The sequence below is a fragment of the Taudactylus pleione genome, unplaced genomic scaffold (genome assembly GCF_031769625.1).
Source record: "Taudactylus pleione unplaced genomic scaffold, aTauple2 ptg002301l, whole genome shotgun sequence".
Classification (NCBI taxonomy): domain Eukaryota; kingdom Metazoa; phylum Chordata; class Amphibia; order Anura; family Myobatrachidae; genus Taudactylus; species Taudactylus pleione.
This window is the reverse complement of record NW_028286692.1, coordinates 94,337-117,803: the sequence shown is the minus strand read 5'-3', so window position 1 is coordinate 117,803 and position 23,467 is coordinate 94,337. Positions and strand designations below refer to the sequence as shown.

At 49.3% G+C, this 23,467-nt stretch overlaps 1 protein-coding gene across 1 annotated transcript; it reads right to left on the bottom strand.

Annotated features, from left to right (window-relative positions):
• Window positions 1-974: 974 nt before the first annotated feature.
• On the bottom strand, window positions 975-22,602 carry SETD6 (SET domain containing 6, protein lysine methyltransferase). The gene is made up of 9 exons (XM_088466030.1): window positions 22,502-22,602; window positions 19,431-19,511; window positions 17,723-17,867; window positions 6,946-7,087; window positions 6,672-6,866; window positions 5,238-5,370; window positions 4,965-5,145; window positions 4,742-4,884; window positions 975-1,389 (listed from the first exon to the last, which is right to left on the bottom strand). The coding sequence occupies exons 1-9, from the start codon at window positions 22,526-22,528 to the stop codon at window positions 1,075-1,077; spliced, it is 1,362 nt and encodes a 453-aa protein (XP_088322156.1). The 5' UTR covers window positions 22,529-22,602; the 3' UTR covers window positions 975-1,074.
• Between the last annotated feature and the right edge of the window lie 865 nt (window positions 22,603-23,467).

Genomic DNA, 23,467 nt, shown 5'->3' with positions numbered 1-23,467 from the left:
AGGGGGGTATAGAGGGGAGGAGCTAGTCACACTTCATTTAAATTTAAAGTGCCAGCTCCACTCAGCACCGTCTATACCCCACTGTCTTGAAGTCCTCCATTGTCCCCTGTGTAATCGGAGAAGGGGATTTATCGGTAAGTACCAAATTCCTGTTTTCAAACGATACTTTAGCAACTTTAAAATATGGAAATACACCCCCCCCCCCCCCCCTCCTTTTTCAGGTACCCAAAATTTGCAGGGATTTTCTCCCAGAAAATAAAACAAAATGCTATTCTTCACCACTTATACAAGTACGCAAAACGGCGCCTATTGAGACCATTTATATACACCAAATACCTTCAGCAGGCCAATTCGGGGGTATCCCTAGCGATCCCCCATGTTGGTGCACCTTTTGGTATCGCCGGGTGCCATTTTTGTGTACTTTCATATTGAATAAGGGGAATCGTGGGGACGCGTACGAAAACTTACTGCACCCAAAACGCGCGATATAGGCGAAAAGGTATCGTGGGTGCGAAACAAATTGAATACGGGCCTTCATGTTTGAGGTAGCTGTGCACTAGGGCTACATCCCTCATGAAAATGTTCCCTTTATACTGGTGATTGTTATTAGTACAGTCAGCAGACATAAGAGGTTCTGAGTACTAGAAGAAATGGAGCAATAGGTATCACCAGGAGAGAGTGACTGCTGTACAGGGCTCTTGTAGAGACACAATAGGTGGCTGTATTATTACTAATCACTGATAGTGCTGTGTATAGTGTAGGTGCCCTATACCAGGATAACTGAGTGATTGGTGTAATAGTGATCACCAGGAGAGAGTGACTGCTGTACAGGGCTCTTGTAGAGACACAATAGGTGGCTGTATTATTACTAATCACTGATAGTGCTGTGTATAGTGTAGGTGCCCTATACCAGGATAACTGAGTGATTGGTGTAATAGTGATCACCAGGAGAGAGTGACTGATGTACAGGGCTCTTGTAGAGTTACAGTGGGACTTTATAAGAATCAGTAAAACAGGGAACAGCATTATACACATTGTGAAATGTCAGACACTCATTATATGATCTGCGCTGCGTCAGCCGCGCGTCAGTTCCAGCAGTTGGTGTAATATCCTTTTCTGTCCATATCGCACTTGAAGTGAATACTGCTCCCTGGGGCTCAGCTTGGCGTACACTGCGGCATCGTTTACAAGAACCTGGTCGCTGTGGAGATCCGTGGAATACGTGCTGAGCGTGAGATTTGCGGTAGCGTGGAGCAGTCTACGCCAAGACAGTGGAAACTGTGAAATCTCCTGATTGGTCAGCGTGTCTTCCTCCTCTTCACCATTGTCATCCTCCCAGGCATCGTTTTCCTTGTACTCTGCGAATTCCTCTGTGGACATGCACAGGAGCTAGAGGGGGGGATGGATTGTACATTATTAGGTATGATTATACACCGGGCACCATTCCGTTATCCGTATGCTTACAGTGTGCCAGGTACATAAGATTAATGTGTCTAAATGATGGCCATATATCTAACGGGCAAGTCTGCAAAACACAACATGTTCACACTCCTGACTCATCGATCTTTTTTGGGTCAGAATTAGCAAATCCAGATCGTCCAACATGTTGGATTGTGACGCTAGTCTGACCCAGCATTGGCAGAACAGAGAATTGCCCCACGTGATTACTGCTGTAAGGAGACCCTTTAGTGGCAAAGTCCGTGGCACGCTAAGTGGGGTGACGTGAGGATAGATGGATGTGGACACATCTGTACATATAGAACGGTCATAATGTGGCTCTCGCACGTGAAACTATAGGATTAATAGAGATCTACACCTGTAAAAACATCTGACAATCAGTCCCAACATGTCTCACCCACCCCCCCAATCATAGTGATCAACCAAGAGACCCTCCGTCCTACAGATACCACTTGTCCTCTGAACATGAATCCACAAACTGCAGCTAGTGACCAGGGGCCTATGACAGACAGGAGCCATAAGTCCTGACTAATGTGACACCAGGAGAACATAGTTGGCTGAAATAAAGGTTTGGTCATAAGGACGGCCTGATACTGGGGAATGCGAGGAAGAAACCAAACAGACGGTGATTCTTACTCGGAGAACCATTTCTTATGCTGACAGATTCAGTGGAATTAGATTTCTTCGTTTTGAGACTAACTGTACAGAGTCCGGCTGAGGGTCCCATGGAGCGCTAAGGCACTAAGGTAGGACGTCATACAACATCTTCTGTTAACAGGAACAGTTTTATCTGAAAGAAAATGTAAATCTCAAAACCTGACCCAGACCCTCCTGTAAGAACAGTAATAACCTGGACAACCAATAAAACCCTCTGCCTTCCACATCCAGATGTATGTCTTCCATATACAGTACAGCCATGGGCAAAAGTTTTGAGAATGACAAGTATTGGTTATCAGAAAGTCTGCTGCTTCAATATTACTAGACCTACTTGTCAGATGTTACTATGGTATACTGAGGGAACATTACAGCATTACATAAGTGTCAGAGGCTTTTATTGACAATTACATTAAGTTTACGCAGAGTGAATATTTGCAGTGCTGACCCTTCTTTTTCCAGATCTCTGCAATTGGCCCTGGCAGCTGTCACTCACCTTCTGGGACACATACTGACTGGTGGCCGCCCATTCTTACCTAATCAATGCTTGGAGTTTGTCAGAATTTGGGGGGTTTTGTTTGTACACCCGCCTCTTGGGGATTTGACCACAAGTTCTCAATGGGATTAAGGTCTGGGGAGTTTCCTGGCCCTGGACCAAATATTTCGATGTTTTGTTCCCCGAGCCACTTGGAGCACCTTGCCATAAGGAAAAAGTGATAACTATCATGCTGGAGAAGGCCATTGTTCCTCACCAAACTGTTCTTGGATGGTTGGGAGAAGTTGCGCTTGGAGGATGTTTCCATTCTATATTCATGGTTGTAATTGTTACCATTGCTCTAGTCCTCAGCCCGTCCTGACCATTCTCCGTTCTATTTCCTCTTGACCGTAGCTGGTCTCACACAGACCAATGAGACAAAACAAAACACAATATGAATAGTCTGTTTCCAAATGAGCTCCGTCTCCTGGTGCGATTAGTGACGCTATATTACTGGGATCAGGCACAGAAGGCATCTGCTACTGCAGAGAAACATCCCACACCATAGCTTCTATACCCAATACCGTACAGTAGGGATCCTAACCCCGAAATAAGGCATCCACAAGTGCTCACTAGGACGAAGAGAACTAAACTTTAGTTCGGTGAGGATAACTAGATGCAAAGCGTCCAGTTCCCCTGCACATAAAGAGGAGGAAACTAGATCAAACCCATCATCATACTTACAGACCTCGGGAAGCTCAGAAACATCATAGCTTGGAGTACACCTAGGTCTGCATCAGACACCACTGCGCCCTTCTCATAGGAAGACGCGTCAGATGAAAGGGACTCATTACCAGCCTGACAAATCCCCTTTTCTGCAAGTGTCTATGTTCTTACCTGGTTAAATCTTTCTTTGCGTTTCATAGGGGACACAGGGACAATGCTGGGGTATAGGCTGTGCAGAATGACTGGGCACCCCAATATACCCTGAGCCAGACAGGCCAGTTCAGTTAGCAAACCCAAGACAGGAGCGAGAAGGGAGAGGACTGGCATACATACAGATCCAAACACAGCGCAGATATGGACAGGGGAACCAGAACAAACCCCTGCAAGCCAGATGTGTCAGGGGGGCACCCTGTGTACCCTATGGAACTGGAGACCACCACAGCATAATGAGGAAAAGAGTCCCTCTTCCCGAATGCACTTACCTGTGAGCTAATGACTCTGGGAGCCACAGCCCCAGATAGGAGCAAAGCCCATAGAGGGTCCCTACACCCAGGCCCTAACCTGCAGGCATGGGGTATAGGGGGAGGAGCTACAGACAAGTGTCCATACCCCACCAGCACCCACTATACACCACAGAGGTGCTGTTACTCTCATACTATGGCCATCACCGGATCTACCAGACCGCCTCGGTCACACGCTCACATCTTATTTCCATCCTTCCTATAAACAAACGCTTCAACAGAAACTGCTCAATGTAAACAGTACAAAATAAAACCCTTCGGACACTAAAGGTACAACAGCAAAGTACAACCAGGAAACGGCGACAGTAAGCGACGTCACATCAGCCCAGGGACAGAGCCGCTTACAGCGTAGGAACAGATTGAGGGGCAGAGTTACAGACGCCCGCAGGTAACGCGAAAGAGGAATCTAACCGTTCTGCCCGGCTTTCAGCAGTCAGATAAAGCGCACATACGGCACAGTATAACAGACGGGGAGGGGGGCAGCCAGCGCCTTGCGTCACTCACCGTGGGCAACATACATATAGGATTCCATATAGTGCAGTATTCAGGCTCTGTAATATGAATCCTTCATTTAGGCTGTATGCAGGGTCTCAGTGTCACACGGGTGTATGTTGGTTACGGTAATAATAACAGGGCCGTCCTTTAGGCTGTAAGCAGGGTCTCAGTGTCACACGGGTGTATGTTGGTTACGGTAATAATAACAGGGCCGTCCTTTAGGCTGTAAGCAGGGTCTCAGTGTCACACGGGTGTATGTTGGTTACGGTAGTAATAACAGGGCCGTCCTTTAGGCTGTAAGCAGGGGGTCTCAGTGTCACACGGGTGTATGTTGGTTACAGTAGTAATAATAACGGGGCCGTCTGCACTGTGCATTATAGAGGGAGCTAGAGTCACCTGCACCATCACTCACCTTCAGAGATGTCCTCAGCTCTTCTTCTGTCAGCACCTCACCACAGCCGAAAACAAACGCCCCTTCCTCCCCCACCATCTCCATGTGACAAAGGAAGTCCCAGCGCTGCTGAACCTGCGCCCGCTCGTCTTCAGATTCCGCACCTGCAGATACATAACAGATCTTTCAGCTGCGGAGCAGGAGCTGCTGGGGCGGACAGTCCGCAGAGTGAGGGGCCACTCACCTTGCAGGGCAGCTTCTCGCAGGGTCACCATCTGGATGTCCGCGGTCTCGTTTGTGTTCTGTGGATGGGGCTCAGAGAAGCCGTACATGTGTAGAAGCTGCCAGTTTCCCATCTGCCCGTAGGTGTTGAACAGCTCGCCGCCGGCCGCCACGGGCTGCGTGGTGATCATTCGCAGGCACTCCTGGGGTAACCATGGACATTAGAGACGGTCTCGTTATACGCTCCCAAGAAACTCTACAAACTTACCTAACAGATCGGTCACTATAAACTCACAGGTGTGAACTCCAGGTGTGTATTGTGCTGCGCCACGTGATTCAGCAGGTCAGCCACGGGGACCATCATGGGTGGCAGAACCTCCTTCCCCAAATCCTCCTCTTCATCATCATCATCCAAAGGCTCTTGAAAGCTGGGAAAAGACAGAACCCGGCCCCTCATTATTACTAGACCGACGGATCTGCAAAACCTCAGCAGCCACGAGAGGCAGCTCCCACGCCACGTGCCAGCCACGTACGATGACAGGAACTAGAACCACCAGAATAATACCCATCTGTATAGGATCTTAGTGACTGGTGAGATCGGCCAGAATACGCTGAGACCTCTCCGTAGATGTTAAGCTCTTTACCATTCCCATGAAACAATACATATTAGTATCACTTATCTTATTATAAATAATATATGTATAATCAGCGAGTTATGAGGTCATCAACGCTGTATTCAATGGGAAACGTGTATAGTGTAAGAAACAATGCGCCCCCCTTCTGTAAGTTACTGTATTACAGCCTCTTCCCTTTATACAGTCATAGAACTTCTCATTAACTTGTCATACCCTTATATGGGATAATGCACCACCTGATGTAAATTATATCACCTTACCGGAGGCGTGTCCTCATGACCGATCATCATCCCCCCCTTTGGCACAAGGTGAAGACTACATGTGGCCAGGGTCACAGTTATACGTATAGAATTAGAGCATTGACCGGCCCAGAACTGATCTACGCTAGCGACGGTGGAACGGGGGACAGCTAGAGACCAATGGGCCGTCCACCAGATCAGTCTAACTTCCAACAGTATGTGCCGTATTTACACCAGAAGGCAGCGACAATGTCCTACAAATCAGCGGCAGCCATCTACCTGGCCCCCAAGGGCCACACCAGGAAGGGATGTTCCCAGGAGTATACGGGGCTTTTCCTCGTTGTGTATAACGTATGCCCTGGGGGGGGCAGATAGCAAATGACAAAGTGCCCCTTGATACTAATAGAAATACAAGTAACATACTACAGATACAGCGCCATATTTCCATGCAGACCAGTGATATGAATGCTGTCAGATTGTGGGGTACTGCGTATAAATGGGGGGGTAACATTTACCACCTGGAAGACCTAATAAGTGGTGTCTAGTGTCAGCTCTTTATAGGGTACAAACAGCCGTGGACTCGGAGTAGACGCCAGACACGTGTGAATTCGGTCTAACTCGGCACACACTAAACTCCTGGATAAGGATATTGTGCGCAGTTAGGACACTGGAAAGACTTATGTTGGGAATACCAGCGTTTCCGAAGTACCCAAACAAAATCTTCATCATGGGGCGAATCATGTAACCGCCTGCTGTGCTTACCTCCGTAGCGATCAGACGCTCTGTGGGACAGGGAGGAGTCCAGCGCACTGCGGAACGATTCATATAATACCATACGCAGTGAGCACTTCTCACCTGTACGCCATAACAAACGCCACCAGCCTCTTGTACAGCTCCAAGGTGTGCGTCTTAGGACTAAACACTTCCAGGTGTCTCTGGATGAACGGCAGAACTATCGTGTTATATTCCTGCTCTATATTCTCCAGGTCCTGTCTGACAGCCTCAGCCACCCCGGTGCCCTGGAGAAGCCCGGACCACTCCTCAGACGACCTATGGAGAGAAATATATACAGTCACTAACAGACCCCTCAGCCACTGAGGTTTGTATCAATGATAGGAGAGATTCTCACCAAAACATAGGGAGGTCCGGAGGAATCAACTGAGGCCACAGCCCAAAGTATGGTGACCACGGGGAACTGGGGTCTGCTGCTTCATACAGGAGAGAGAGGAGGAGCGGGACCCAACCAGATTTACTTTCCAGACTCAGCTGTTCTGAGAACATATAAAATCACAGCACGAATTAGAGCATTAAGGCGCAATATACTCCATTTTAGTTGTTGATCGGTTGAGAACATATACTGTACCGTACAACCCCAACGCTGCGTCCCATTTATCTAGATTACTGTACAACCCCAGCGCTGCGTCCCATTTATCTACCGTACAACCCCAACGCTGCGTCCCATTTATCTAGATTACTGTACAACCAACGCTGCGTCCCATCTATCTAGATTACTGTACAACCCCAACGCTGCATCCCATTTATCTACCGTACAACCCCAACGCTGCATCCCATTTATCTAGATTACTGTACAACCAACGCTGCGTCCCATTTATCTAGATTACTGTACAACCCCAACGCTGCGTCCCATTTATCTACCGTACAACCCCAACGCTGCATCCCATTTATCTAGATTACTGTACAACCAACGCTGCGTCCCATTTATCTAGATTACTGTACAACCCCAACGCTGCGTCCCATTTATCTACCGTACAACCCCAACTCTGCGTCCCATTTATCTAGATTACTGTACAACCAACGCTGCGTCCCATTTATCTAGATTACTGTACAACCAACGCTGCGTCCTATTTATCTACCGTACAACCCCAACGCTGCGTCCCATTTATCTACCGTACAACCCCAACGCTGCGTCCCATCTATCTAGATTACTGTACTACCCCAACGCTGCGTCCCATTTATCTACATTACTGTACAACCCCAGCGCTGCGTCCCATTTATCTACATTACTGTACAACCCCAGCGCTGCGTCCTATTTATCTAGATTACTGTACTACCCCAACGCTGCGTCCCATCTATCTAGATTACTGTACTACCCCAACGCTGCGTCCCATTTATCTACATTACAGTACCACCCCAGCGCTGCGTCCCATTTTTCTACTTCAGGGTCCATAGGGTGACCTTGGGGTATAGCTGGATCCTGGATCCTCGGGCACCACGGAGTTAAAGCTTTTAGCTGCTCCCAGGATGCACTTGGGTCCAACCTCCCCTATACCCCGCCCCCGAGCCACAGGCACCTCAGTTTAAGATGGTGCCCGGCCGGAGTCGGGTCACCCTGCGGGGGGGGGTCTGCAGGAGCAGCCCCCAAAAGCTTTTTTAACTTAGTTAAATTTATTTATTTTTTGACTACAGTTTTTTCTTTTTCTCCAGAGCGGCAGCGATGGGCTGTCTGTACAGACGCCCACGCTGCCGCTCCTTCTCCCTGCTGGCGCCGCGACGCCAGCACTGAACTGGGGATCGCGGCGGGGGAAGCCAGAGTCTGTACTAGCCGGACTCTGGCTTCCCCCGGGACTGCTGCCGGAAGACGCCGGGGAGATCAGGTAAGCCGCGCACCGCTGATTAGCGGCGGTGCGCGGGTAATGCCTTTCATATGCAGTCCCATGCCCCCGGTCTAGGGGACAGACCGGGGGCGCTAGCGGTGGCGGCGGGCCCCCCCCTCCATCGGAGGCATACCCCGCCAGACCACTAGACCACCAGGGTAATTAAGCGGCAAGCGGGATGCCGCAACCTTGGGGGTTAAATATGCTAGCCAGGGGAGGAAGCCTTCCCTGTCAGCGGCTCCTCCCCTCAGCTCGCCTTTCAGCTCGGAGTCTGGCGTCGCTGAGCTGCAGCTACTCGGGCCACTCCTCCTCTGAGGTCTCCAGCAGCCATTTTCTTACTGGCAGCGTGGATACTCTCAGGGAGCACGCGGACCGGTCCCCCTGTGTACCTCTCCCCCGACAAGGACAGTGTACACAGCGCTATAGCCCTCCCAGACACTGAATCTGGGAGGTTGATTGTAGTGGAAAGGTGCAGTGAGTATATCTTCCTGCATGGTATGTGACTTTTGCTAGTGCTGCCTGTCTGTGTCTTTTTTCTACTTACTGTCAGCCTGTACCTATCCCTTTCCTTCTCCTACAAGCCCTACAGGTGTGCGGGGGAAGGGTGTTTCTACTGACCTCACCTATATAGATCACGTATTTGTGAGGTCCGTCACATACAGTTGTGTGCTACACGGTGCCATATTGTGGGCTGTTGTTCAGCACACTGGTGAGTGCGCACGTTTTCTTCCTAAGTCATGTCTGAGGAGGAGATTGAGCACTCCGGGGCTCCAGCATTGTTCTCCTGCAGGCGCTGTTCTGCAGGAGTGGATAGGGAGGATTTGTCACAGGACGGCCTGTGCGGACAGTGCCAGGCGGTCCCTGGTACGTCTAAACCTCCCATTTCGCAGGAGCCACCATGGGCGATGTTTTCCCAGGTGCTGGTGTCCATCGCGGACCGTCTGTCGGTCCTGACTGCCGCCCCTACTAGGGCGTTGCCTCAGCCTGCCATCCCCCATTCCCCGGGTGTCCCACAATTATTGCAGACTCCCCCGGGGTCTCAGCCTGTTGGTCCCTATGCGGGGTTGCCAATGTATATTCAGTCCACCCCTGTGGCACAGCCGGCTGTGGTGCCGTTTCAGGCTCCTGTGACAGCTCCTCCACCCTGGGTGGATGCGCTTTCCCACACTGTCCAAGATTTGGCGGCAGCATCTTCGGCTTTTCAGTCGATGTTGCGCAGTGACGTGCCCTCCAGGGCGTCTAAACGCTCAGTCATGGCACAGGCTGCGCATCTTTCGGATTCTGAGGGGTTCTCGGATGATGGTGAGGTACAGGATGACTCAGCCTCAGATGCCTCAGTCCAGGAGGTAGACACTAAGTCTTCCATCAATGTGCGGGCTCTGGTTAAGGCGGTGCGGGCCATTCTTCTGATTGAGGATGAGGCACCCGCTCCCAAGTCAAGGTATCCTAGTTTTAAAAAAGCTAAGGTTACTTCTACAGCGTTCCCCTTGTCTGATCAGTTGACTGATCACATGGCGGTGGCCTGGCAGACGCCCAGTAAGCGTTTCCTGCCACAGAAACGCTTGGCGTCCAATTATCCATTCCCGGAAGCGCATTGTAAGAAATGGGAAACTCCGCCTGCAGTCGATTCCCATGTAACACGCCTCATCAGGAGTGCTACTTTGCCATTGCCGTCTATATCCTCGCTGAAGGATCCTACGGACAGGAAGGTGGAGACTTGTCTAAAGTCTATTTATTCTCTCTCGGGCTGTAGCCCGGCCGTCCATGGCCATCTCCTGGGTGGCCAAGGCCATTGAGGGGTGGGCCAACGCCTTGGAGGACACGTTTACGGATGAATCTCTGGACGTCCAGAGGGCGTTGTTAGGACAGATGAGAGATGCCGCCTCCTACATTGGAGAAGCATCTTTGGATGCTAGCCTGTTGATCTCTAGGGTTTCGGCGGCAGCAGTGTCTGCTCGTAGATCCTTGTGGTTGCGGTCTTGGAGAGCAGACGCGGATTCAAAGAAAGGCTTGGAGGCCTTACCTTTTAATGGGGAATTACTATTTGGTCCGGACCTGGACAAAATAGTAGATACCCTGGCAAAATCCAAGTCAGCCTTCCTCCCTTCAGCTACTACACCTGCTAAGGTCCGGAGCTCGGCGTTTCGTTCCTTTCGGGTTCAGGGCAAGGCAAAGGGTCAGTCCTTCCCGAGGCAGTCCGCACCCAAGACCGCCTCAAAGCCAAAGAAGCAAGCCTGGAGTGCTAGGCGCCCTTCTTCCAAGCCAGAAGATAAGCCTTCTGCGTGATGGGACGGGCCTCCCTCTGGGGGACCCCAGAGTGGGAGGCCGACTTCTTCAATTCGCCCAGTGCTGGCACAATACCACCACGGATGCCTGGGTGCGAGAAGTGGTCTCCCAGGGGTACGCCCTGTCTTTTCGGCACAGGCCGCCTTGCCAGTTTTTTTGCACAAGTCCTTCTCAGGACAAAACCAACGCCTTGCAGGTTCAGGAAGCCATAGAGGCCTTGCTGACGGCGGGGGTCATTATACCCGTACCACAGTCTCAACGTGGGATGGGGTACTACTCTACGCTGTTTCTGGTGCAGAAACCCAATGGCTCTCATCGCCCCATCCTCAATTTGAAGTCCCTGAACAGGTTTCTCAGGGTTCCCAAATTCAGGATGGAAACTTTGCGTTCCATCATACTGGCGATGGAACCGGGGGATTATATGGTCTCCCTGGATATCCAGGACGCCTACCTCCATGTGCCTATAGCAACATCGCACCAACGGTTTCTGCGGTTTGCTATTCTCCACAACCACTACCAATTCAGGGCTCTACCCTTTGGTCTCTCCACGGCACCAAGGGTATTTACCAAGGTGATGGCGGTCATGGCGGCTCACCTTCGGAGCCAGGGGATACGGTTGCTACCGTATCTAGACGACCTCCTCTTGCTGGCAAGCTCCCCGGAGGTACTGATCCAGCATCTCCACCTGACGGTCGCTTGTCTACAGGCGCACGGCTGGTTGATCAACTGGAAGAAATCCTCCCTCATCCCATCACAACGGATGGTTCATTTGGGGGCCCTGCTGGACTCTCGTCAGCAACGGATTTTTCTGACTCCAGAGAAGGTCTCCTCCTTACAGCTGCGGATTCACAGTTGTCTGAGCAGTGGCAGAGTGTCGGTGCACTCAGCGATGAGAGTTTTGGGGTTCATGGTGTCGGCATTCGACATGGTGGAGTTTGCCCAGTTCCATTCCAGGCCCCTGCAGGGGCTGATTCTTTCAGAATGGAACGGATTGCCACACAGGATCCGCTCTCAGATGCTGGTGGTGTCCTCGGAGGTGCGTCTGTCCCTAGCCTGGTGGCTGCAGACAGCGCATCTCCTGGAGGGGCGCCCCTTTTGGATCCCGGAATGGGTTCTGCTCACGACAGATGCCAGTCTCCGGGGTTGGGGGGCGGTGACAGGCTCCTTGTCACTTCAGGGTCGTTGGTCGGCGGAGGAAGCGATTCTTCCCATCAACATCCTGGAACTGCGGGCAGTATACAGAGCCCTGCAGTCGTCCGGCACCGCTCTTCACGGAAGGGCCGTTCAGGTGCAGTCAGACAACGCCACCACGGTGGCGTACATCAATCACCAGGGAGGGACTCGCAGTCGAGCTGCGATGTCGGAGGTGTCCCGCGTCCTGGCTTGGGCGAAGCGCTATCTTCCAGCTCTCTCGGCAGTTTTCATCCCAGGAGTCCTCAATTGGGAGGCAGACTTCCTCAGCCGTTACGATGTGCATCCCGGGGAATGGTCGCTTCATCCAGAGGTATTCCAACTACTCGTGGACAAGTGGGGGCTGCTAGAGCTGGACCTGATGGCGTCCCGTTACAATCACAAGCTGCCTGTGTACGGGTCAAGGACAAGGGACGCAGGCGCAAGTCTGATAGACGCGCTGTCGGTGAAATGGCTGTTTCAACTGGCTTACTTGTTCCCTCCGATATCTTTGCTGCCTCGGGTCCTGCGCAAGTTCAAACAGGACGGAGGCACACTGATCCTGGTGGCCCCAGCGTGGCCCAGAAGGCCGTGGTACTCCGATCTGCGGAGCCTGTCCATCGACGCTCCGTACCTCCTACCTCAACGGCGGGACCTGTTGTCTCAGGGGCCCTGTCTTCACCCGGATCTGGGTCGACTATCTTTGACGGCGTGGCTCTTGAGACAGCCGTCCTGAGGTCTCGGGGCTTTTCTAGCTCCGTTATTACCACCATGCTGAGGGCGCGCAAGCCTGCTTCCGCGAGGATCTATCACAGAGTGTGGCACACTTACTTTCAGTGGTGCGAGGCCAGAAACTATGATCCCCAGGTGTTCCGAGTTTCGCGTATTCTGGCTTTCCTTCAGTCCGGTTTGGACTTAGGATTACGTCTTTCTTCACTGAAGGTACACGTGTCTGGTCTGTCGGTGTGGTTCCAGCGCAGGATCGCTGCTATGCCGGACGTACACACCTTTTTCCAGGGTGTTTTGAGAATCCAGCCTCCCTTTGTGCCACCTGTGGCCCCGTGGGATTTGGCGGTGGTTCTTAGGGCCTTACAGGGTCCTCCTTTTGAGCCCTTGGAGTCAGTGGAGCTCAAGTGGCTAACTTTTAAAACTGTTTTCCTCTTGGCAATTGCTTCTGCCAGGAGGGTTTCAGATTTGGGGGCGCTTTCTTGTCGTCCCCCTTTTCTGATTTTTCATCAGGACAGAGCGGTGCTTCGCACTCGTCCTGATTTCCTGCCTAAGGTGGTTTCCAGGTTCCACATTAATCAGGAAATTGTTGTACCAGCCTTTCAGTCACCTGATCTTTCGGCTGGGGAGACTTCCTTAGACGTTGTAAGGGCACTCCAGGTTTATGTGGACCGGACTAGTTCTGTGAGGAAGTCGGATTCTTTGTTTATCCTCTTTGGTTTTCACAAGAGGGGTTGGCCTGCCAACAAACAGACTCTAGCCCGTTGGCTTCGTTCTGCATATAAGCCTCAATAATAACAGGAGGGTTTACCTGTTCCAGCCTCTGTTAAGGCTCATTCCACTCGGTCCGTGGGCCCTTCTTGGGCTGCTAGCCGTGGCGCCTCTGCTGTTCAGCTCTGTAAGGCGGCCACCTGGTCTTCCATTCAGACCTTTTTGAGGTTCTATGCGTTTGACACCTTTGCCTCTCAGGATGCATCCTTTGGGCGCCGGGTTCTCCTATCAGCACAGGAGCGTCCCCGCCCTTAGTTGGACTGCTTTGGGACATCCCCAAGGTCACCCTGTGGACCCCTATGGACCCTGAAGTAGAAAACAAGAGATATGGTAAGAACTTATCTTTGTTATCTCTGTTTCTACGAAGTCCATAGGGTCCACAGGGCACCCGCCCTGACGCACCTGGCTTCATATGGGCTCTGTGACTGGTCACCGGTTTTCCGTCTCCCATTTCTGTGAGTATGGTTCTTGTGTGTTCCAGTCTTCCTTCTCTCTGTTTCGTCTCCTCCTCCGGCCTGGGCTGCTTACCAACTGAGGTGCCTGTGGCTCGGGGGCGGGGTATAGGGGAGGTTGGACCCAAGTGCATCCTGGGAGCAGCTAAAAGCTTTAACTCCGTGGTGCCCGAGGATCCAGGATCCAGCTATACCCCAATGTCACCCTGTGGACCCTATGGACTTCGTAGAAACAGAGATAACAAAGGTAAGTTCTTACCATATCTCTTGTTATCTACATTACAGTACAACCCCAACGCTGCGTCCCATTTATCTACATTACTGTACAACCCCAACGCTGCGTCCCATTTATCTACCGTACAACCCCAACGCTGCGTCCCATTTATCTACCGTACAACCCCAACGCTGCGTCCCATTTATCTAGATTACTGTACTACCCCAACGCTGCGTCCCATTTATCTACCGTACAACCCCAACGCTGCGTCCCATCTATCTAGATTACTGTACTACCCCAACGCTGCGTCCCATCTATCTAGATTACTGTACAACCCCAACGCTGCGTCCCATTTATCTACCGTACAACCCCAACGCTGCATCCCATTTATCTAGATTACTGTACAACCAACGCTGCGTCCCATTTATCTAGATTACTGTACAACCCCAACGCTGTGTCCCATTTATCTAGATTACTGTACAAACCCAACGCTGCGTACCATTTATCTACCGTACAACCCTAACACTGCGTCCCATTTATCTAGATTACTGTACAAACCCAACGCTGCGTCCCATTTATCTACCGTACAACCCCAACGCTGCGTCCCATTTATCTACATTACCGTACAACCCCAACGCTGCGTCCCATTTATCTAGATTACTGTACAACCCCAACGCTGCGTCCCATTTATCTACATTACTGTACAACCCCAACTCTGCGTCCCATTTATCTACATTACTGTACAACCCCAACGCTGCGTCCCATTTATCTACATTACTGTACAACCCCAACGCTGCGTCCCATTTATCTACATTACAGTACAACCCCAACGCTGCGTCCCATTTATCTACATTACTGTACAACCCCAGCGCTGCGTCCCATTTATCTACATTACAGTACAACCCCAACGCTGCGTCCCATTTATCTACATTACTGTACAACCCCAACGCTGGGTCCCATTTATCTACATTACTGTACAACCCCAACGCTGCGTCCCATTTATCTACATTACAGTACAACCCCAACGCTGCGTCCCATTTATCTACATTACAGTACAACCCCAACGCTGCGTCCCATTTATCTACCGTACAACCCCAACGCTGCGTCCCATTTATCTAGATTACTGTACAACCCCAACGCTGCGTCCCATTTATCTACATTACAGTACAACCCCAACGCTGCGTCCCATTTATCTACATTACTGTACAACCCCAACGCTGCGTCCCATTTATCTACCGTACAACCCCAACGCTGCGTCCCATTTATCTACATTACAGTACAACCCCAACGCTGCGTCCCATTTATCTACATTACAGTACAACCCCAACGCTGCGTCCCATTTATCTACCGTACAACCCCAACGCTGCGTCCCATTTATCTAGATTACTGTACAACCCCAACGCTGCGTTCCATTTATCTACATTACAGTACAACCCCAACACTGCGTCCCATTTATCTACATTACTGTACAACCCCAACGCTGCGTCCCATTTATCTACCGTACAACCCCAACGCTGCGTCCCATTTATCTACATTACAGTACAACCCCAACGCTGCGTCCCATTTATCTAGATTACTGTACAACCCCAACGCTGCGTCCCATTTATCTACATTACAGTACAACCCCAACGCTGCGTCCCATTTATCTACATTACTGTACAACCCCAGCGCTGCGTCCCATTTATCTACCGTACAACCCCAACGCTGCGTCCCATTTATCTACATTACTGTACAACCCCAGCGCTGCGCCCCATTTATCTACCGTACAACCCCAGCGCTACGCCCCATTTCTTCAGAGTCCATATAGCTCCACAGGGGAGACAATGGGGTGTAGTTGGGACCAGGAGGACCTAGCACAAACAGCAAAGCTTTCTCAGTCCCAGGATACTCCGGTCCTTCCCCCTATACCCCAGCCACAGCCTGAGGGGAACTCCGTTTCGTTGGTGTCCTGCAGGAGCTGGATCACCGTTTTAACGGGGCTACTATTAAGCAGCCCAAGCTTATTTTTATTGGGCAGCAGCCCAAAGACAGTCCTTTAGATGCCTGCACTGCTGCTCCATTCACCGATCCGCTGTCGGGAACCCGTGTTTAATGCGCAGTCTTGCCTCTGGTCTCCGGAGACCGACTGGATTCGCTGATGTGGACACCGATGCATCCGGGACTCCACTAGATCACTAGGGCATTACAAGCACTGGCGCAGGGCACAATTTATAGCCAGGGACCCGGTGGTTAATATCAGCGAGGGGAGAAGGCGCTTTCCCTGCAGCCCCTCCCCCAGCTCAGGGCGCCGTTCCACTGCGGTCTTGCTGTTCCTCCCTCACCCTCCGCCCCTTCTGAAACTCACTGCAGCCATTTTCTGTGGATGGAGCCGCAGTACAGCGTCATTACCGGCGCAGGTACCGCTAAACTCTGAAGATTCATAAACTTAAGGTAAAACATAAAAAGAAAAAAAGCCTGAGACTGCCTAGCAGTGCCGCTGTTATAACAGGTGCGCCTTGCCATGCACCACACAAAACAACTGAATGCATGTGGCTGGGGGCGGGGTATATAGGGAGGAGGAGCAGTGCATGCTGGGAGCTCCAAAGCTTTGCTGTTTGATGCAATGGACGCCATCCAACTATATATCCCAAGGTAATTCCTGTGGACCCTATGGAACCCGAAGAAAACAAAAATAAAGTTATATAGTGTAAGGCGCAGGGTCCCCAACAGCACAGAATAGTGATGTTAGGCTCCTGTCACACTGATACAGGAAGTCACAGACTGAGAGTTATATACTGGGAGGAGCAGGGTCCCCAGCAGCACAGAGTATATCAGGGAATGAGCGATATCTTCGTGACAATAGAGCATGATGTGAAGAAGTGAAAGGAAGAAGTCATGCAAAATACTTGAAACTGCTATATTTCCAATCATTTTTTACTCCTGTTTTCTCTACTGTATCTGGCAAAATCACTGCAGAGAAGAAGAGGGGCCCTCAGAGAAGTCACGGCAGAGAAGAAGAAGAGGGGCCCTCAGAGAAGTCACGGCAGAGAAGAAGAAGAGGGGCCCTCAGAGAAGTCACGGCAGAGAAGAAGAAGAGGAGCCCTCAGAGAAGTCACGGCAGAGAAGAAGAAGAGGAGCCCTCAGAGAAGTCACTGCAGAGAAGAAGAAGAGGAGCCCTCAGAGAAGTCACTGCAGAGAAGAAGAAGAGGAGCCCTCAGAGAAGTCACTGCAGAGAAGAAGAAGAGGAGCCCTCAGAGAAGTCACTGCAGAGAAGAAGAAGAGGAGCCCTCAGAGAAGTCACTGCAGAGAAGAAGAGGAGCCCTCAGAGAAGTCACTGCAGAGAAGAGGAGCCCTCAGAGAAGTCACTGCAGAGAAGAGGGGCCCTCAGAGAAGTCACTGCAGAGAAGAAGAAGAGGGGCCCTCAGAGAAGTCACTGCAGAGAAGAGGGGCCCTCAGAGAATTCACTGCAGAGAAGAAGAGGGGCCCTCAGAGAAGTCACTGCAGAGAAGAAGAGGGGCCCTCAGAGAAGTCACTGCAGAGAAGAAGAGGGGCCCTCAGAGAAGTCACTGCACAGCCGGAGTCCTCCAGCTATGCTGTTATTGCTTTTCAGCAGCTTTTTGGTCGATTACAGAGAAATAATTTAAGCATAAAGTGCATTTTCAAACAGTTCTTCTGTTCCAGCCATCACTGTACCTTTCTCCAGCAGATCATGAATCCTGGTCGTCTGCTGGAACAGGAGAGCGGATCGGGGAATGGAGAATAAAACTTCTCCCACAGGGAGATCCTCACTTGTTAACATCCCATACTGCGATACCGTGTTCTGCGTGCTGATGTACACCTAGAGAGACACACACACATATAACATCCCATACTGCGATACCGTGTTCTGCGTGCTGATGTACACCTAGAGAGACACACACACATATAACATCCCATACTGCGATACCGTGTTCTGCGTGCTGATGTACACCTAGAGACACACACATATAACATCCCATACTGCGATACCGTGTTCTGCGTGCTGATGTACACCTAGAGAGACACACATATATATAACATCCCATACTGCGATACCGTGTTCTGCGTGCTGATGTACACCTAGAGAGACACACATATAACATCCCATACTGCGATACCGTGTTCTGCGTGCTGATGTACACCTAGAGAGACACATATATATAACATCCCATACTGCGATACCGTGTTCTGCGTGCTGATGTACACCTAGAGACACACACATATATATAACATCCTATACTGCGATACCGTGTTCTGCGTGCTGATGTACACCTAGAGAGACACATATATATAACATCCCATACTGCGATACCGTGTTCTGCGTGCTGATGTACACCTAGAGAGACACATATATATAACATCCCATACTGCGATACCGTGTTCTGCGTGCTGATGTACACCTAGAGACACACACATATATATAACATCCTATACTGCGATACCGTGTTCTGCGTGCTGATGTACACCTAGAGAGACACATATATATAACATCCCATACTGCGATACAGTGTTCTGCGTGCTGATGTACACCTAGAGAGACACACATATAACATCCTATACTGCAATACAGTGTTCTGCGTGCTGATGTACACCTAGAGAGACACACATATATAACATCCCATACTGCGATACCGTGTTCTGCGTGCTGATGTACACCTAGAGAGACACATATATAACATCCCATACTGCGATACCGTGTTCTGCGTGCTGATGTACACCTAGAGAGACACACATATATAACATCCCATACTGCGATACCGTGTTCTGCGTGCTGATGTACACCTAGAGACACACACGCATATAACATCCCATACTGCGATACCGTGTTCTGCGTGCTGATGTACACCTAGAGAGACACATATATAACATCCCATACTGCGATACCGTGTTCTGCGTGCTGATGTACACCTAGAGAGACACATATATATAACATCCCATACTGCGATACCGTGTTCTGCGTGCTGATGTACACCTAGAGAGACACATATATATATAACATCCCATACTGCGATACCGTGTTCTGCGTGCTGATGTACACCTAGAGAGACACATATATATAACATCCCATACTGCGATACCGTGTTCTGCGTGCTGATGTACACCTAGAGACACACACATATATATAACATCCCATACTGCGATACCGTGTTCTGCGTGCTGATGTACACCTAGAGAGACACACACAATGACAGAGTGTACATCAGGGACACAGGAAATAGTAACAGCGTGTACCATGTATCCCTAGAGGAGACATGCAATGAAGGGACAGCGTGTACCATGCACCGAAGATCACACACACGTGACGCTGTGAATGCATGTACCACTGAAGGAGGAAAACATAACAGCGTGTTCCATTGCAGGGAGACCGGATAGTGATCCTCACCTTTGGATTTAATTGGATACAAATTTTCTTACACCAGTCCAGGAATACAGAGATGGGAGCTTCCTGCTCATCCTCCGCTACCTAAGGCAAATACACATTAATATCGCATAGGGGTAACCACGTCTCTCACTCTCAGCTAACACTACTACCCCCACCTCTCACCCCCAGCTGCCCCTACTACCCTCTCCGACTATCCCCACCTCTCACCCCCAGCTGCCCCTACCACCCCAGCCGCCTATCCCCACCTCTCACCCCCAGCTGCCACCACTACCCCCGCAGAGTATCCCCATCTAGTATATAACATATTGCAGTGTGATAAAATATAACAATGCAGTGTAATATAATAACATAACACAGTGTAGTATAATATATCAGAGTGTAGTATGACATAATACATCAGAGTGATATCACAGCGTGCAGTCTACTATAACAGCGTGCAGTCTACTATAACAGCGTGCAGTCTACTATAACAGCGTGCAGTCTACTATAACAGCGTGCAGTCTACTATAACAGCGTGCAGTCTACTATAACAGCGTGCAGTCTACTATAACAGCGTGCAGTCTACTATAACAGCGTGCAGTCTACTATAACAGCGTGCAGTCTACTATAACAGCGTGCAGTCTACTATAACAGCGTGCAGTCTACTATAACAGCGTGCAGTCTACTATAACAGCGTGCAGTCTACTATAACAGCGTGCAGTCTACTATAACAGCGTGCAGTCTACTATAACAGCGTGCAGTCTACTATAACAGCGTGCAGTCTACTATAACAGCGTGCAGTCTACTATAACAGCGTGCAGTCTACTATAACAGCGTGCAGTCTACTATAACAGCGTGCAGTCTACTATAACAGCGTGCAGTCTACTATAACAGCGTGCAGTCTACTATAACAGCGTGCAGTCTACTATAACAGCGTGCAGTCTACTATAACAGCGTGCAGTCTACTATAACAGCGTGCAGTCTACTATAACAGCGTGCAGTCTACTATAACAGCGTGCAGTGTACTATAACAGCGTGCAGTCTACTATAACAGCGTGCAGTCTACTATAACAGCGTGCAGTCTACTATAACAGCGTGCAGTCTACTATAACAGCGTGCAGTCTACTATAACAGCGTGCAGTCTACTATAACAGCGTGCAGTCTACTATAACAGCGTGCAGTCTACTATAACAGCGTGCAGTCTACTATAACAGCGTGCAGTCTACTATAACAGCGTGCAGTCTACTATAACAGCGTGCAGTGTACTATAACAGCGTGCAGTGTACTATAACAGCGTGCAGTGTACTATAACAGCGTGCAGTGTACTATAACAGCGTGCAGTCTACTATAACAGCGTGCAGTCTACTATAACAGCGTGCAGTCTACTATAACAGCGTGCAGTCTACTATAACAGCGTGCAGTCTACTATAACAGCGTGCAGTCTACTATAACAGCGTGCAGTCTACTATAACAGCGTGCAGTCTACTATAACAGCGTGCAGTCTACTATAACAGCGTGCAGTCTACTATAACAGCGTGCAGTCTACTATAACAGCGTGCAGTCTACTATAACAGCGTGCAGTCTACTATAACAGCGTGCAGTCTACTATAACAGCGTGCAGTCTACTATAACAGCGTGCAGTCTACTATAACAGCGTGCAGTCTACTATAACAGCGTGCAGTCTACTATAACAGCGTGCAGTCTACTATAACAGCGTGCAGTCTACTATAACAGCGTGCAGTCTACTATAACAGCGTGCAGTCTACTATAACAGCGTGCAGTCTACTATAACAGCGTGCAGTCTACTATAACAGCGTGCAGTCTACTATAACAGCGTGCAGTCTACTATAACAGCGTGCAGTGTACTATAACAGCGTGCAGTCTACTATAACAGCGTGCAGTGTACTATAACAGCGTGCAGTGTACTATAACAGCGTGCAGTCTACTATAACAGCGTGCAGTCTACTATAACAGCGTGCAGTCTACTATAACAGCGTGCAGTCTACTATAACAGCGTGCAGTCTACTATAACAGCGTGCAGTCTACTATAACAGCGTGCAGTCTACTATAACAGCGTGCAGTCTACTATAACAGCGTGCAGTGTACTATAACAGCGTGCAGTGTACTATAACAGCGTGCAGTGTACTATAACAGCGTGCAGTGTACTATAACAGCGTGCAGTGTACTATAACAGCGTGCAGTCTACTATAACAGCGTGCAGTGTACTATAACAGCGTGCAGTGTACTATAACAGCGTGCAGTCTACTATAACAGCGTGCAGTCTACTATAACAGCGTGCAGTGTACTATAACAGCGTGCAGTGTACTATAACAGCGTGCAGTCTACTATAACAGCGTGCAGTCTACTATAACAGCGTGCAGTCTACTATAACAGCGTGCAGTCTACTATAACAGCGTGCAGTCTACTATAACAGCGTGCAGTCTACTATAACAGCGTGCAGTCTACTATAACAGCGTGCAGTCTACTATAACAGCGTGCAGTCTACTATAACAGCGTGCAGTCTACTATAACAGCGTGCAGTCTACTATAACAGCGTGCAGTCTACTATAACAGCGTGCAGTCTACTATAACAGCGTGCAGTCTACTATAACAGCGTGCAGTCTACTATAACAGCGTGCAGTCTACTATAACAGCGTGCAGTGTACTATAACAGCGTGCAGTGTACTATAACAGCGTGCAGTGTACTATAACAGCGTGCAGTCTACTATAACAGCGTGCAGTCTACTATAACAGCGTGCAGTCTACTATAACAGCGTGCAGTCTACTATAACAGCGTGCAGTCTACTATAACAGCGTGCAGTCTACTATAACAGCGTGCAGTCTACTATAACAGCGTGCAGTCTACTATAACAGCGTGCAGTCTACTATAACAGCGTGCAGTCTACTATAACAGCGTGCAGTCTACTATAACAGCGTGCAGTCTACTATAACAGCGTGCAGTGTACTATAACAGCGTGCAGTGTACTATAACAGCGTGCAGTCTACTATAACAGCGTGCAGTCTACTATAACAGCGTGCAGTCTACTATAACAGCGTGCAGTCTACTATTATATAATACTATAACTCGGGACCTTTCTCCTCTTCGCTTCCGGGCTCATATTTCCCTGCCACCACGTGCATCCGATACACTTCCGGACAATGCCCCGCCTCTTCCGGAGCAGGAGCGAGTGATGTTGAATCTTATGCCCAAAAACCCCGCCCACACCGCCGATTTGTTTGATGTTCATTCATTTTTCTTAACTGGTCGTGACGTCACACACCCCGCCCCCTCACGTAGGGCTCTGAAGAACGATATTATACAGACATATAATACACTCATTATACTATACCCTTCATACCTCATACTACTCACATACATGTTACACCTCATTATTACCTCATACTACTCACATATACATGTTACACCTCATTATTACCTCATACTACTCACATATACATGTTACACCTCATTATTACCTCATACTACTCACATATACATGTTACACCTCATTATTACCTCATACTACTCACATATACATGTTACACCTCATTATTACCTCATACTGCTCACATACATGTTACACCTCATTATTACCTCATACTGCTCACATACATGTTACACCTCATTATTACCTCATACTACTCACATATACATGTTACACCTCATTATTACCTCATACTACTCACATATACATGTTACACCTCATTATTACCTCATACTACTCACATACATGTTACACCTCATTATTACCTCATACTACTCACATATACATGTTACACCTCATTATTACCTCATACTACTCACATATACATGTTACACCTCATTATTACCTCATACTACTCACATACATGTTACACCTCATTATTACCTCATACTACTCACATATACATGTTACACCTCATTATTACCTCATACTACTCACATATACATGTTACACCTCATTATTACCTCATACTACTCACATATACATGTTACACCTCATTATTACCTCATACTACTCACATATACATGTTACACCTCATTATTACCTCATACTACTCACATATACATGTTACAC